General features: G+C 41.5%; 1 protein-coding gene and 1 pseudogene across 10 annotated transcripts in view; both read right to left on the reverse strand.

The window, feature by feature from the left end:
• Cnot10 (CCR4-NOT transcription complex subunit 10) overlaps positions 1 to 12846 on the reverse strand; it is a 76343-nt gene that overhangs the window by 6507 nt on the left and 56990 nt on the right. For all 10 annotated transcript variants that reach the window (XR_002387079.2, XR_002387080.2, XR_002387081.2 and 7 more), the window contains 2 exons: positions 3871 to 3984; positions 788 to 918 (listed from right to left, as the gene is read on the reverse strand). Coding sequence is in view for 7 of the 10 variants with exons in the window: in XM_004857833.4 (XP_004857890.1) it covers positions 788 to 918; positions 3871 to 3984 (245 nt within the window). In the remaining 3 variants the exon portion in view is untranslated. The remainder of the gene's footprint in view (positions 1 to 787; positions 919 to 3870; positions 3985 to 12846) is intronic.
• On the reverse strand, positions 4013 to 10219 carry LOC110344486 (mitochondrial inner membrane subdomain organizer 1 pseudogene; annotated as a pseudogene).

Here is a 12846-nt window from a genome sequence, read left to right on the forward strand (position 1 = left end):
TACTTGAGTAGTTAGGCTGGTCTGAAACTCACGGTGATTCTCCTGCATCAGTATCCCAAATGCTGGGATTACAGGTGTGTGCCATCATGCCCAATAAGAGCTCTTTTTTTTCCTTTCTGGTACTGGGGACTGAACTCAGGACCTTGCACTTGCAAGGCAGGTGCAGGGCCACTGAGCTAAATCCCCAGCCCCACCCCTACCTTTTTTTGAGACAGGGTCTTGCTATGTACTCAAGTAGTTAGGCTGGTCTGAAACTCATGGTGATTCTCCTGCATCACTATCCCAAATGCTGGGATTACAGGTGTGTGCCATCATGCCCAATAAGAGCTCTTTTTTTTCCTTTCTGGTACTGGGGATTGAACTCAGGACCTTGCACTTGCAAGGCAGGTGCAGGGCCACTGAGCTAAATCCCAGGCCCCCTCTTTTTTTGTTTTAGATGGTCTCACTATGTAGCTAAGGCTGGCCTTGAACTGAAAGTGATACTCCTGCCTTAGCCTCCTGAGTGCTGGGATTACAGGTGTGGGCCACCTCGCCCAGTCCCCACTTTTTGAAAAGAAAGAAAGAACAGAAGAATCCCTATAGTATCAGCCTTTCAAAATGAGAATTTAAACTTCAACTTCCAGGTTTACTTAGCAAACAATTACTACAAAGAAAGGTACACCCAAAAATGTGGGAAGGACCTGAAACTTTCTTCCCTCACAACCTTGCCTTTAGTTTCTACACACTCTGAATTACAGCCAGAAGGAAGCGGAAACAGTGAGCAGTTCTGATCAAAAGCATCATTAACCTTGGTCCTGCTCGTTGGAAGAGATCCCTAAGGAGACATCAGTGACATTCTCGGGGTTCAAGTGAGTAATGGCATCCGATATTCTGTCCAGGGAGATAAGGGCTTCTGCTGCGTACAAATAGCCCAGAAACCTGAAAGAAAAAGCAGATTCCAAACTGAAAAGTAAGTCATCACACAAATACCCAATGTAGAATAATGTTTGGGTATATTATGTACGTTGTTACACACTGGGTATGCGTTTCATGTATTGCCATGTCCCTCAACTGAAATCTAAATTTATTTAGGTAAAATATCTGGATCAATTAAGGGCCATTTACAAACATCTTAAAAATACATAATTTTAATATTAGCCAAATACAACAAGACACACATATTAATTAAGAAAGCAGTTCAAAGCTGATTAATGTTGTTTTATTTATTTAGAAAAAAAAATATATATATTTTTGGTACCAGGGATCGAACTCGGGACCTTGCACTTGTGAGGCAGGTGGTGGTATTTAGAAAATATTAACACCAAAACATTAACAAAGTTCTAACATAACAGACAGGTTCATGCTGGGTGCGGTGGCACACACCTATAATCTTAGAACTGTGGAGGCTGAGGCAGGAAGATTCCAAGTTGGAGTCCTGCTTGGCCAACTAAGCAACTTAGTAAGACACTGTCTCAAAAAATAAAATGGGTTTGGAAAGTACTGCAGAGAGAGAAGAGAGAAGACAGAGAAAGAGAAAGAGAGAAAGCCACAGCCAGCCACACACACACACACGCACGCACGCACGCACGCACGCACGCACACAGAGCATCAGAATCAAGTTTCCTTCATTCTCTGCTGCTGGAAGAGTAAAAAAGCACCAGGGTGCCAGACCCAGGCTGGATCAACCTTACTTCCAAAGGTTTTCTACTCCTTTTTTTTGTACTGGGTATCAAAGTCAGGATCTTGCGCTTGTGAGGCAGGCCCAGTGCCACTGAGCTAAATCCCCGGTCTAGGTTTTCTACTTTTTACAACATATACTTTATGTCCATTGACGCTATGCCAAGATGTACAGCCTCTGACTGTAAATAGCCTGCTTCTTCCAGTCTCTCTCTCTCTTTTTTTTTTTTTTGAGATAGGGTCTCATTACGAAGCTCAGGCTGGTCTCGGACTTGCTGTCTTCTCGCCTCAGGCTTCCAGGTAGCTGGGATTATAGGCATGTGCCACTGCACCTAGCATAAACATTTTTTTGTTTTTTACCTGTGAGCTCATTATTCCTCCTCTTCCTCCTTCTCCCTTCTCCCTCTTTCTTTTTTTTTTTTTTGTTTTTTTTTGGTATCAGGGATAGAACTCAGGAACTTGCGCTTGTGAGGCAGGCAGCAGAACCACTGAGCTAAATCCCCAGACTCTCCTTCCTTCTTTTTGTGGTCTAGCGAATAAACCCAAGGCCTTGTGCATACTAGGGAAATGGTCTACCACTGAGCTATAAGCCCCAGCTCTTTTTATTTATTTATTTATTTTTTGGTACCAGGGATAGAACTCGGGACCTTGTGCTTGCGAGGCAGGCGGCAGAACCACTGAGCTAAATCTCCGGCCCCTTTATTTTTATTTTGAGACAGAGTCTCATCAAGTTTCCCATTCTAGACTTGAATTTGCAATTGTTTGCCTCAGCCTCCTGAACAGCTGGGATTACAGGTGAGTGCTACTGTACCACACGCAGCCCAGTTTTTTTTTTTTTTTTTTTGGTTTTGGAAATAGAGCGCAGGACCTTGTGTATGCTGAGTGCTCCACCACTGAGATATATTCCCAGCCCTCAACTCAGTTTTTTTTAAAGGAAAAAAGAGAAATTCACAGAATTATTTTTCTGAGTATGGCTTCTGAATTCTAAGTTTTGTACACTGCAAATACCAGTAAAAGGGAAAAGGGCAAGTAGAGAGATAGAACATGGTGGTGCTGGTAATTGAAGTTTTATATATATATATATATATATATATATATATATATATATATATTTTTTTTTTTTTTTTTTTTTTTTTTTTTTGGTATCGGAGATCAAACTCGGGACCTTGCACTTCCAAAGCAGGCGGCGGAACCACTGAGCTAAATCCCTGGCCCGAAGTAGTTATATTTTGAAGTATTTTTTGGTTTTATTTTGGCAGTGCTGAGGATTGAACCTAGGGCTTCACACGTAAGTGTTCTGCCACTGGCTACATCTCCAGGCAATGTTATGGAGAATACTTGTATTTGCAGTACTTTGGATAAAATTTCAGGATCAGCTTTTAAAAAAACCTTCAAAGCATGTTATATTTCATTCAACACTTCCCACCTCTCTCTCTCTCTCTCTGGAAGTCCTGGGGATTGAATCCAGGGCCTTTGCAGTGAGCTACATCACCAGGCCTTTTTTATTTTGAGATAAAAATAAAAAAGGGTCTCACAAAGTTGCTAAATTGCCCACGCTGGGTTTGAATTTGTGATCCTCCTACCTCAGCCTCCCAAAGTGTGTGCCATGTCTAGCTTATTTTACTAAGTTTCAAATAAAGAAAAGATGGTGTGCTTTGAGAATTTTTTCTTTTTTTGGTACCAGGGATTGAACTCAGGACCTTGCGTTTGTCAGGTAGGTGCTGTGCCGCTGAGCTACATCCCTGCCAAGAATTTCAAATGACATTAATACCAAAGAGGTATCAACAGTTTGTATAAAACTATCTCATAAAATGATATAGGAATTTGGAAAAATACATTTAAATTCTTGTCTATTTAAATTGCATTCCTCAAAAAAAAAACTGCATTCCTCAATGGAATTATGTGGACCAAATTTCTTTTTTTGTGGGTCGTCTGAGGACTCACATTATTTTGGTATCCAAAGTGATCCAGTCAGACCTAGCAGCAGACACCACAGAGTCCAAAGTTTGTGTTTTCTAATGCTCTGTATAGCAATCTCAGATGCAACAGGTGAAAAAAAATATCCACTGCTAAGACACAAAATAAGAAAAATTTTAACTAGTTGCCTTCCCCTTGAATATATGTTCCATTGGAGCAGTGAAAAGCAACAGCATCACAAAATAAGAAACCTTGAAGCAAAACAAAGCAGGGACACACAGGGCATGCCATACTTACTTTAGAGAGCCTGACAGCTTGGGCTGCTGAAGAAGTTTATCCGCGTGATTCAAAGCCATCAGGTTATCACCCAAAGCCAGGGCCACATACGCACTGCAAGCCAGTATGGAGCATCTAGAACACAAAGGGGAAGGGGCTGAAAATTTAAAAAATGGACAGTGGTTATATGTGCTGAGTGAGAAAGAATGCCCTACTTACAGCAGTGACAAGTTGGACAACAGGAAAGAAGAGAGGAATGGTAAAAATTATGAAAGATAAATACCACCATGTGCAGCAGTTTAGTCAGTTAGGTAAATCATCTTTAGTTTCTGGGGCCGGGGATTTAGCTCAGTGGTTTTGCCGCCTGCTGTGCAAGCACAAGGACCCAAGTTCAATCCCTGGTACCAAAAAAAAAAAGAAAAAAAAAAAGAAAGTTTTTGTCCAACTGGCCTCCACCCCAAAATGACCAAATGCAGTTACTGAAGAATCCTCTGAGCTTAGCTCACTGCACAGCGCTGCTCTCTTCTGAACCTATTAAGGTGTCTGTGGTTGGTAAGTAAAAACATCCAGGGTAACTTAGGGCCCGGAAGACACTGGCATGGGGAAGTTCTTGTGTTGTCTTTGATCCCTTGCACCACACACACACACACACCCACACACCCACCCACCCATTTTAATTCACAGCTGGACATGGTGGCACATGTCTTTAATCTCAACACTTGGGGAAGCTGAGGCAGAATTGCAAGTTCGAGCCCAGTCTGTGCAACTTAGTGACTTAGTGAGACCCTGTCTCAAAATACAAAAGGACTGGGGATGTAGGTTAGTGTGAAGGCCCTGAGTTCAACCCTAATACCGAGCGGGGGGAAAATCCACAATTACTATTATCTCAAATGAATACTCAAGGGAAAAGACCAGGTTGAAAAAAACGTATGTGAAGATAAAAATTTAAGTTACGTGGTTTGTTAACCTTTGTGGAGCCTGAGACCCAAAGTGCTTACACAGATTTTCTAGGTCAGTGTGTGCTGAGTCAGCACTGCAGACTCCCAACCCCCTGCTCTTCCCATTCCATCACACTGCCTCTGGTCAACTTAGTACTCCAACCTATCCTTTTCTTGCTTTTTTTTGGTACCGGGTTTTGAACTCGTTATCCTGTTTTTGAGACTGAGTCTCACTATGTAGGTCAGGCTGGTCTTAAACTCATGACTCTCCTGCCTCAGCCTCTTTGGAATTATAAGTATGCACCATCATACTCAGCTCTAACCTGTCTTTTAAAAAGGACAAAAACAAAATTTAACCATAACAATATAAAGAGTTTTTAAAAAAATATCTTGCTACTGAATATATAGTTTTATTTATTTTCTTTTGTGAGACAGTCTTGCCTTGTAGTGCAGGCTGGTCTCAAACTCACAGCGATCCTCTTGCCTCAGCCTCCCCGGTGCTGGTGTTACAGGCATGCACCTCCATGGCTAGCTTGAATATATAATTTTAAATCTGAACTCTGTTCACAGAAGAGAATAATTTAAAAGTGCAGACAAGCAGTGTTCCTTCCAAAGGGATTTTCCTGGCAAACCCATCAGTGTCCCTGGTCTCTAAGAGCTGGCTTTACAACAAGGTTGCCTGTGGCCACACAAGAGGGTGGGGGGCGGCACAGGAAAGCAGAGACGCCTCCTCCCAGGTGTAGGACTCAAGGGACCAGTGGAGGAGGCACTGGCTAGTCAGCTCCAGTCTTCAGAAGCAAGGCATGCAGTGGTTAGGTCTGTGTGTCAGACCCAGTGACCTATGCCTGTAATTCCAGCACTGTGGGAGGCTGAGGCACGAGGCCCAGCCCAAGCAACTCAGCAAGACTTATCTCAAAATCAAAAATTAAATATGGGCTGCGCAAGCGCAAGGACCCGAGTTTGATACCTGGTACCAAAAAAAAAAAAAAAATATGGGCTGGGGATGCAGCCCAGTGAGAAGGTCCTGCGTTCAATCCTCAGTACAAAAAAAAAAAAAAGGATTAAATGACTTAATTTCTCCTTTTGGCTTATTTGTTTTTAAAATGGCAACACACATTCATTTATTCAAGAAGTACACAAGTGTCTATCACATATGAGGTATGTGGTGCTTATGAGGGGGAAAAGGCCCCTTGAAGGTCTAGTTTCCAGAGGCTCAAAACCAACATCAGCTCAGGGACCGCATGAATGAGTTGTAACGTTTACTCTCCATTTTCATGTGAGATTCTACTAAGGGGCAAGGCAAAAAAATAAGCTCATTAAAAAAAAAAAAAAGCTCATTAAAAGCAGAAACACACATTGTTTATTTTCTACACTTAAAGTAACTTCTCATGTTTCTCAGTAGGTGCTTAGGTTGTACCTGCTAAAGAACACAGGTTTCAACCTTTACATTCGGCTTTGCCAGGATCCAGACCCCCACCTTTGCTGCTGGCAGATGACTCTGCTGAAGAAGCCGACAGGCCCCTGGCTCCCACGCCGGGGACTGTTCTGTGGGCTCTGGGTCCTAGGTCTAGGACAAGCCCCACTCAGGCAGGCCTGCTGGGAAAAGCCTGCCCTGGCCTCTCCTGACAGTAGGTGGGCTATTACTGTTCCAGTCCACTGTGAAGCCCACTTTGGCTTGAGAAATCAGTCATGAACAATTTGCAGCAGGATTCTGTTTCCCAGCTAGGCCAAACTACACTTATGTACAAGAAGCCAAAAATCTGTTTTCTTCAACTTCTGTAAAATGTCACACTAATTCATAATAGACTCAATAAAATAATCATTCTGTTAAAAATAAGTGAAAACAACATTTTGGGGTCTGGAGTGTAGGTCAGTGTTTGAGGCACTTGCCTAGCATGCATAGGGGCTCAATCCCCAACACTGCAGAAAGCAGAAGAAATAGGCAAAGAAAACAGCCAGGCACAGCCACATATGCCTGTAATCCCAGCCCTCGGAGTCTGAGGCAGGAGGTTCTGGAATTTGAGGCCAGCCTGGGCTAATAGTGCAGGACCGTGTCCCTCCCAACATCCCAAAAAACCCTCCAAAACAAAAGTAACTTTGGGGTTGGCATTCTGATCAAGGGCCATTAGGATTAGGCAAGTTTCAGTGCTAAACTCACACCATCATTTATGTTCCCTTTTCTTTTTTTTTTTTTTTTTGAGACAGTCTTGCCATGCAGCCCAGGAGTGCCTCAAACTCTCGGTGATCCTTAGCCTCCTGAGTGCTATGATTACAGGCGTGTGGTACTACACCTAGCTATGCTCCCTTTTTTTTTTTCGTTAAGTTTACTGGTACATTTTAGGTATACAATACAGTTACATTCATCATTGGGATTTTGTATCTTTACATGATGTATCTTGGTTCTTATTTGTTCCCCATCCCCCTGCCCTCCCTTCAAGCCCTCCAACCTTCCCTAGTTACAAAGACTTTGTTTCCATTTTTTTTCCTTTTCTCTATTTTTTCTTTTCCCTTCTTTCTTTTCTCCTACCCCTCCCACTTCTTACTCCTTTAGACCTTTTCTTCCTATTTCACAATATCAATTATACATTTGATCCTTATTTAACTCTTAGTTTTTCACACCAGAGAAACTATTCAATATTTATACTTATGTGTCCTATTTATTTCACTTAAGCGTATTATGCTCCCTTTTCTTGATGCTTTCTAATCTACCCCAAATCTTTCACCCCCTCTCATACACACATTCCTCCTAGAATGTAACACTAATTCCTGCAGAGTGGGAACACTAGAAATGCACACAGCTTTATCTACTAAGCTCCTGGAGAAATCACTTTACTTTTGATCGTTACTGCTTAAAATACGCCCCCTTCCCCAGCACACACATACACATTACTTCCAGGCACTGTCCAATCTGCTTTACCAAGCACTCAGCAGATCTGACAGTTCAGCAGACTGGAAGAGCTCTCCCCAAGGAAAGAGACAAGTGTGCTTCTCCCCTGTGGAGGACCTGAGAAAACCCCTCTCCCCTTCACGCGCCAGAGGAGGGGGCTCTAAGTCCTCAGACACCAATCCCTGAAAGGAAGGAGAAAAAGGGTCCCCCCTTTTCTTTAAGCACTAAATCACAACTATGCAAGATAGGCTATTAAAATTTGTCAAGCCCTATAACCTGAGTTGAATTCATTGAATCCAAAGCTAGAATGGGTAAAATCTAGTCAGTTACCATTTACCAAAGGAAAATAAATTTGCAGTGAAATCTCATAGCAAACATTATTTGAAAAAATAGCTAAAAATATTCAGTAATATAATTTCTTTTAACAAACTGAAAATAGTATGACTTCAAAATTTCAAAACAAAAACAAAATCAAAACACCCTACCCAAGCTTATTCTATTTATCCACAATCCAGAAAAATGTTAAACTTGTCAATTTTTGTTGGCTGTGGTAGTGTGTCTGTAAAACCAGCACTTGGGAGGCTGAGGCAGGAAGATCTTCAATGTGAGGCCAGCTTGGGCTACATAACAAGTTCAAGGTCAGCCTGAGCTACACAGCAAGATCCTGTATGAACAACCCCCAAACAAACAAAACCAATTTGTCAGCTCTTTGGTCTTAAGAAAAGCTTAAAAATTAAATTAGTTTTGCACTTCACATCCTCTGTAAACATTCTGCTTGCTCCCCACACCCCAATGTTTTGCTTTCTAGTAATAGTTCTGTGCAAAAACAATTTTACTGACCAACAAATTCAACACAAACTGAGGTTCAGCACAAAGAAGCTAAACATGTTTTCACTTTCACCAAATCTAGCATTCAAAGACCCCAGTCCCTCCCCATGAAACGAAGAAACAGCACAAAGCCGCAGAAGCTTAGTGCCTTACATGTGGACAGAGCCTTCCTATCACCCAGGTCAGTGTCTGACAGCAGACAGGAGGGCCCAGAGTTCGTGGATTTGTCCAAGGTCAGCAGTGCCCTAGGCTTTCCATGGAGTGCTGGACCTGTGAAGAAGTATTCTAACCCCGGGCTGTGGAGGCAGCCCGGAATCATGCCAAAATGAATATGAACTGCAGATACAGTGACAGGCAGGTTACACGGTAGAATTCTTTTTTTTTAAAGTATAAATAATTCCTTTATTATATAAATAATGAAAGTTGATAAAGTTGGAAAAGTTCTCTTTGAACAAAAATTAAATATAGCTGCTCAACATAACACAATGGTCAGCACTTGGATTTTCTCTTCAAACAATGCTACTACATATATACAGCCTGATAATGGGAGCAGGCAGAGCTGAAGACTGAACCCAGTGCCTTCACACTAAACCACAGTCCCTGTCCTTTTAAAATTTTTGAGAGAGTCTCACTAAATCTCTAAATTGCCCAGGCTGGGATCTAACTTTGCTCCTCCTGCCTCAGCCTCCCAGAGTGCTTGGATTACAGGCATGTGCCACCTAATCTAGTTCTGGTAACTTTTTTTTTATAGTACTTCATTGTTTCTAAAAGCATTACACATTAACCTTTATTTAAATTAATTCTGATATTACACTAGACATAATCTTTTTAATGTTTAAATACCATTAGAATTCAACTTTGATCATTTGTGGAAATTTCCATGCAGGATCAGTGAAAAATCTCCACGTTGACATATTTTACTTTTCAGAGGAGTCACCTCTAGACTTGTTGGATATATCACTCTTTCCTATGAAAATGTAAGCGACCCATAAATTCTCTGAATTTCGGCATTAAGGAGTAGTTAATACTCATGTTGTCTTTCCGTGTTTCGTAAGTTCTCAATTTGTCATAATAACTTCCTTTTTTCAAGTTGAAATCGGATCTAGTTTCTTTAAATAACTTTCTTTTTTCCACATTTCTTTCCAGGAGTCTTTGAGTTTTCCCAAATAACTTTCTTTTTCAGATTCTTCCTTCCATATTCCTTCTTTTTTTAAATAGCTGTTAATTCAGCTTTAAGTAATTTTCTGTGAATTGTCCAGTAAATTTTGAAATTATAATTCAGCCCTTTAACAAGAACAGTTCTGGCCAGGCCTCTTTGCAAAATTTCTTCATTCAGATTCACACTAAAATATCCATCCTTATTCACTAAAAGGTAGCAAAAGAACACTGAATTCTCCTTTCCAAGAAGCTGGAACCATAGTAGTTGGGAAGCTTTGAGCTCCTTTGGTAACCATACCTTCCCAGCTTCAGTGAGTTCTACTCCAGCCAGCTTAACCAGCAAAACACCGCATGGCTCTTTTCTCCATGAAGATATAATAGGTAAAGTAATGGGAATATGTTTAATTTCTAATCCATTATTAGTTATCTGGTGGAATCGTCCTTGTAATTTAACATTCTTTCTTATAAATTCTGCTGGAATATCTGAAGATCTTATAAATTTTGATGTCAGTTGAACACTTCTTAGAAATAACATTATTCCTTGGGCTGGGGATTTAGCTCAGTGGTTTTGCCGCCTGCTGCGCAAGTGCAAGGACCCGAGTTCGATCCCCGGTACCAAAAAAAAGAAATAACATTCTTCCAGCTATGGCTATCCCAGTGCTGATGTTCCTGCGACCTCTCTGGATAGGTCCCTCCTGGGCTTGCTCCCTGCTGGGCTGGCCAGCCTGTGGTACCTGGACCAGGCAAAAGTGATCATCCACCCACTGTGAGACCCGCGCCACTGCATTGGGGGCCACCCCAATGGGGCGAATTGGGGGAATTCTTTGGGAGAATTTATTAGATGGACAAACTTCAATAGGACCACACTCGGTCATAACGTGGAAATGGGCCTGGGTCCCTAGGCCACATTATATGAGACACAAAAGATTATTAGCCATCATCTAGTCTGTCTTATGAACTACAGCATTACCACCGGGCAAAGACCAAAATACATGAGTCCTAAGCAAATAAAATTATAATCTGCAGTATGTAAAAGTTAGTTCACATCCATGACAGCTATTAAACCACTATGAAACAATGAAATGTTACTATGTGACTAAATATAAGCTTAATAAGATTCCTGTATGCAAAAATGAAGCTGAGCCTTTATTTCATATTATATGCAAAAGTTAACTCAAAAGTTAAATGTAAGAGATAAACTTACAGGGATAAACTCTCATGACCTTAGCAAAGGATTTTTTGTTGTTGTTGCTGTTTCCCTTTAAGTTTATTGGTACATTTTAGGTATAAAATAGTTACATTCATCATTGGGATCTTGTAACCTTTACATGATGTATCTTGGTTATTTTTTTCCCCTTTCCTACCCCCCTTCACCCCCTCCACCCTTCCCTATTTGCAAATACTTTGTTTCTTTTTTATTTTTGGTACCGGGGATCAAACTCAGGACCACTGAGCTAAATCCCCAGCCCCATTTTTTTTTCCTTTTCTCATACTTTTTTCTTTTCCCTTCTTTCTTTTCCCCTACCCCTCCCACTTCCCCTACTCCTTTAGCTCTTTTCTTCCCATTACACATATCAATTATACATTGTTTTAATGACAATATCAAAATTTAGTGGACATTACAACAGATTTTACAGAATTTAAAAGGATATAGAAAGCATATTACAAAAATCTTTTTTGAAATAAATTTGACAACTTCTAAGAAACATCTTGGAAGACAAATTAATGAAACTGACTCTGGAGGAAATATAAAATTTGAATAGTGGCCCAGGGATTTAGCTCAGTGGTTCCAGTGCCTGCCTAAAAAGTGCAAGGTCCCGAGTTTGATCCCCAGTACCAAAAATAAATAATTAAATAAACAAAATTTGAATAGCACCTATTAAAGAAAGTATATTCCTAGCTTGAAAACCTACCTATATGACAACAACAGGCTCATGTACATTTTTTTTTTTTTTGGTACTGGGGATCGAACTCCGGTCCTTCCGCTTGCGAGGCAGGCGGCGAAACCACTGAGCTAGATCCCCAGCATCATATACATTTTAACTGATGAATTATATCAAACACTTAAAGCAGAAAAGAGAAGGAACGCTTCTCCCCTCATTTTAGGAAATCAACATTGTGCTAATACTAAAACTGGATAAAGATAACAGAAGAAAAAACTATGAACATAGATAAAAATTTGTTTAACAAGGCAATGTTGTTGCTGTTTCTTTTTTTTTTTGGTACTGGGGATCGAACTCGGGACCTTGAGCTTGAGAGGCAGGTGCCGGAACCACTGAGCTAAATCCCCGGCCCCTGTTGCTGTTTCTTGAGAGGGTTTCCCTACACAGTTTAGGCTGGCTCTGGACTATGTAGCCCAGGTTGGTCTTGAACTTGTGGTGATCCTCCTGCCTCAGCCTCCAGACTGCTGAGAATACAGGTGTATGGCACTACATCTGGCTAACAAAGGATTACTAGCTATGACAGGAAAAACATGAGCAACAAAAGAAAAATACATAAACTGATCTATCTATCTCTATCTCTCTACCTACCTACCTACCTACGTACCTACCTACCTACCTACCTACCTACCTGTATGGGAGATCGAATTCGGGACCTTGTGCTTGCAAGGCAGGAGGCGGCACCACTGAGCTAAATTCCCGGTCCTAAACTGAACTTTTTAAAAATGAAAAACGCTGGTGTTTCAAAAGACATCTTTAAAACAGGGAAAAATCTACACAATGGAAGAAAACATTCGCCAGCTACAGGCCCTGTGAGACTTGTTATGAGTTAAATGTTTCCAGGAAGCCCAATATGTTCTGAAGCAGGGTTTTGCGAAGGTGAATATGGCGACGCCTCACTCATCTGGAGCTAACCCTATTGCAGGAGGCAGTGCCCAGTTGGAGGAGTGACCCGGTCACTAGAGGTGTGGCTTTGAGGGTGCAGCTCCCTGTTTCTGGCTCTTTCCTCTCTCTGCTTCCGGGCTGCCAGGGCTTGAGCAGCCTTCTTGTACCACCCCTTTCTGGCACCATTTCTGCCTCAGAACGAGTGGAACGTGAGGCAAGGCCTACAGACGTGGATCAGGTATTCTGTACCAGCGATGGCACAGAAGTACAGAGGCTTCCATCTAGAATACACAGAGAAGTGTTACAACTCGCTGGGAACCTAGCTCAGTGTTGTCTTTGCTTAGCACGCATGAGACCATAG

The sequence above is a fragment of the Heterocephalus glaber genome, unplaced genomic scaffold (genome assembly GCF_053883595.1).
Source record: "Heterocephalus glaber isolate CG9 unplaced genomic scaffold, H.glaber_assembly_v1.0 deba00001472, whole genome shotgun sequence".
In the NCBI taxonomy this organism is placed as follows: domain Eukaryota; kingdom Metazoa; phylum Chordata; class Mammalia; order Rodentia; family Bathyergidae; genus Heterocephalus; species Heterocephalus glaber.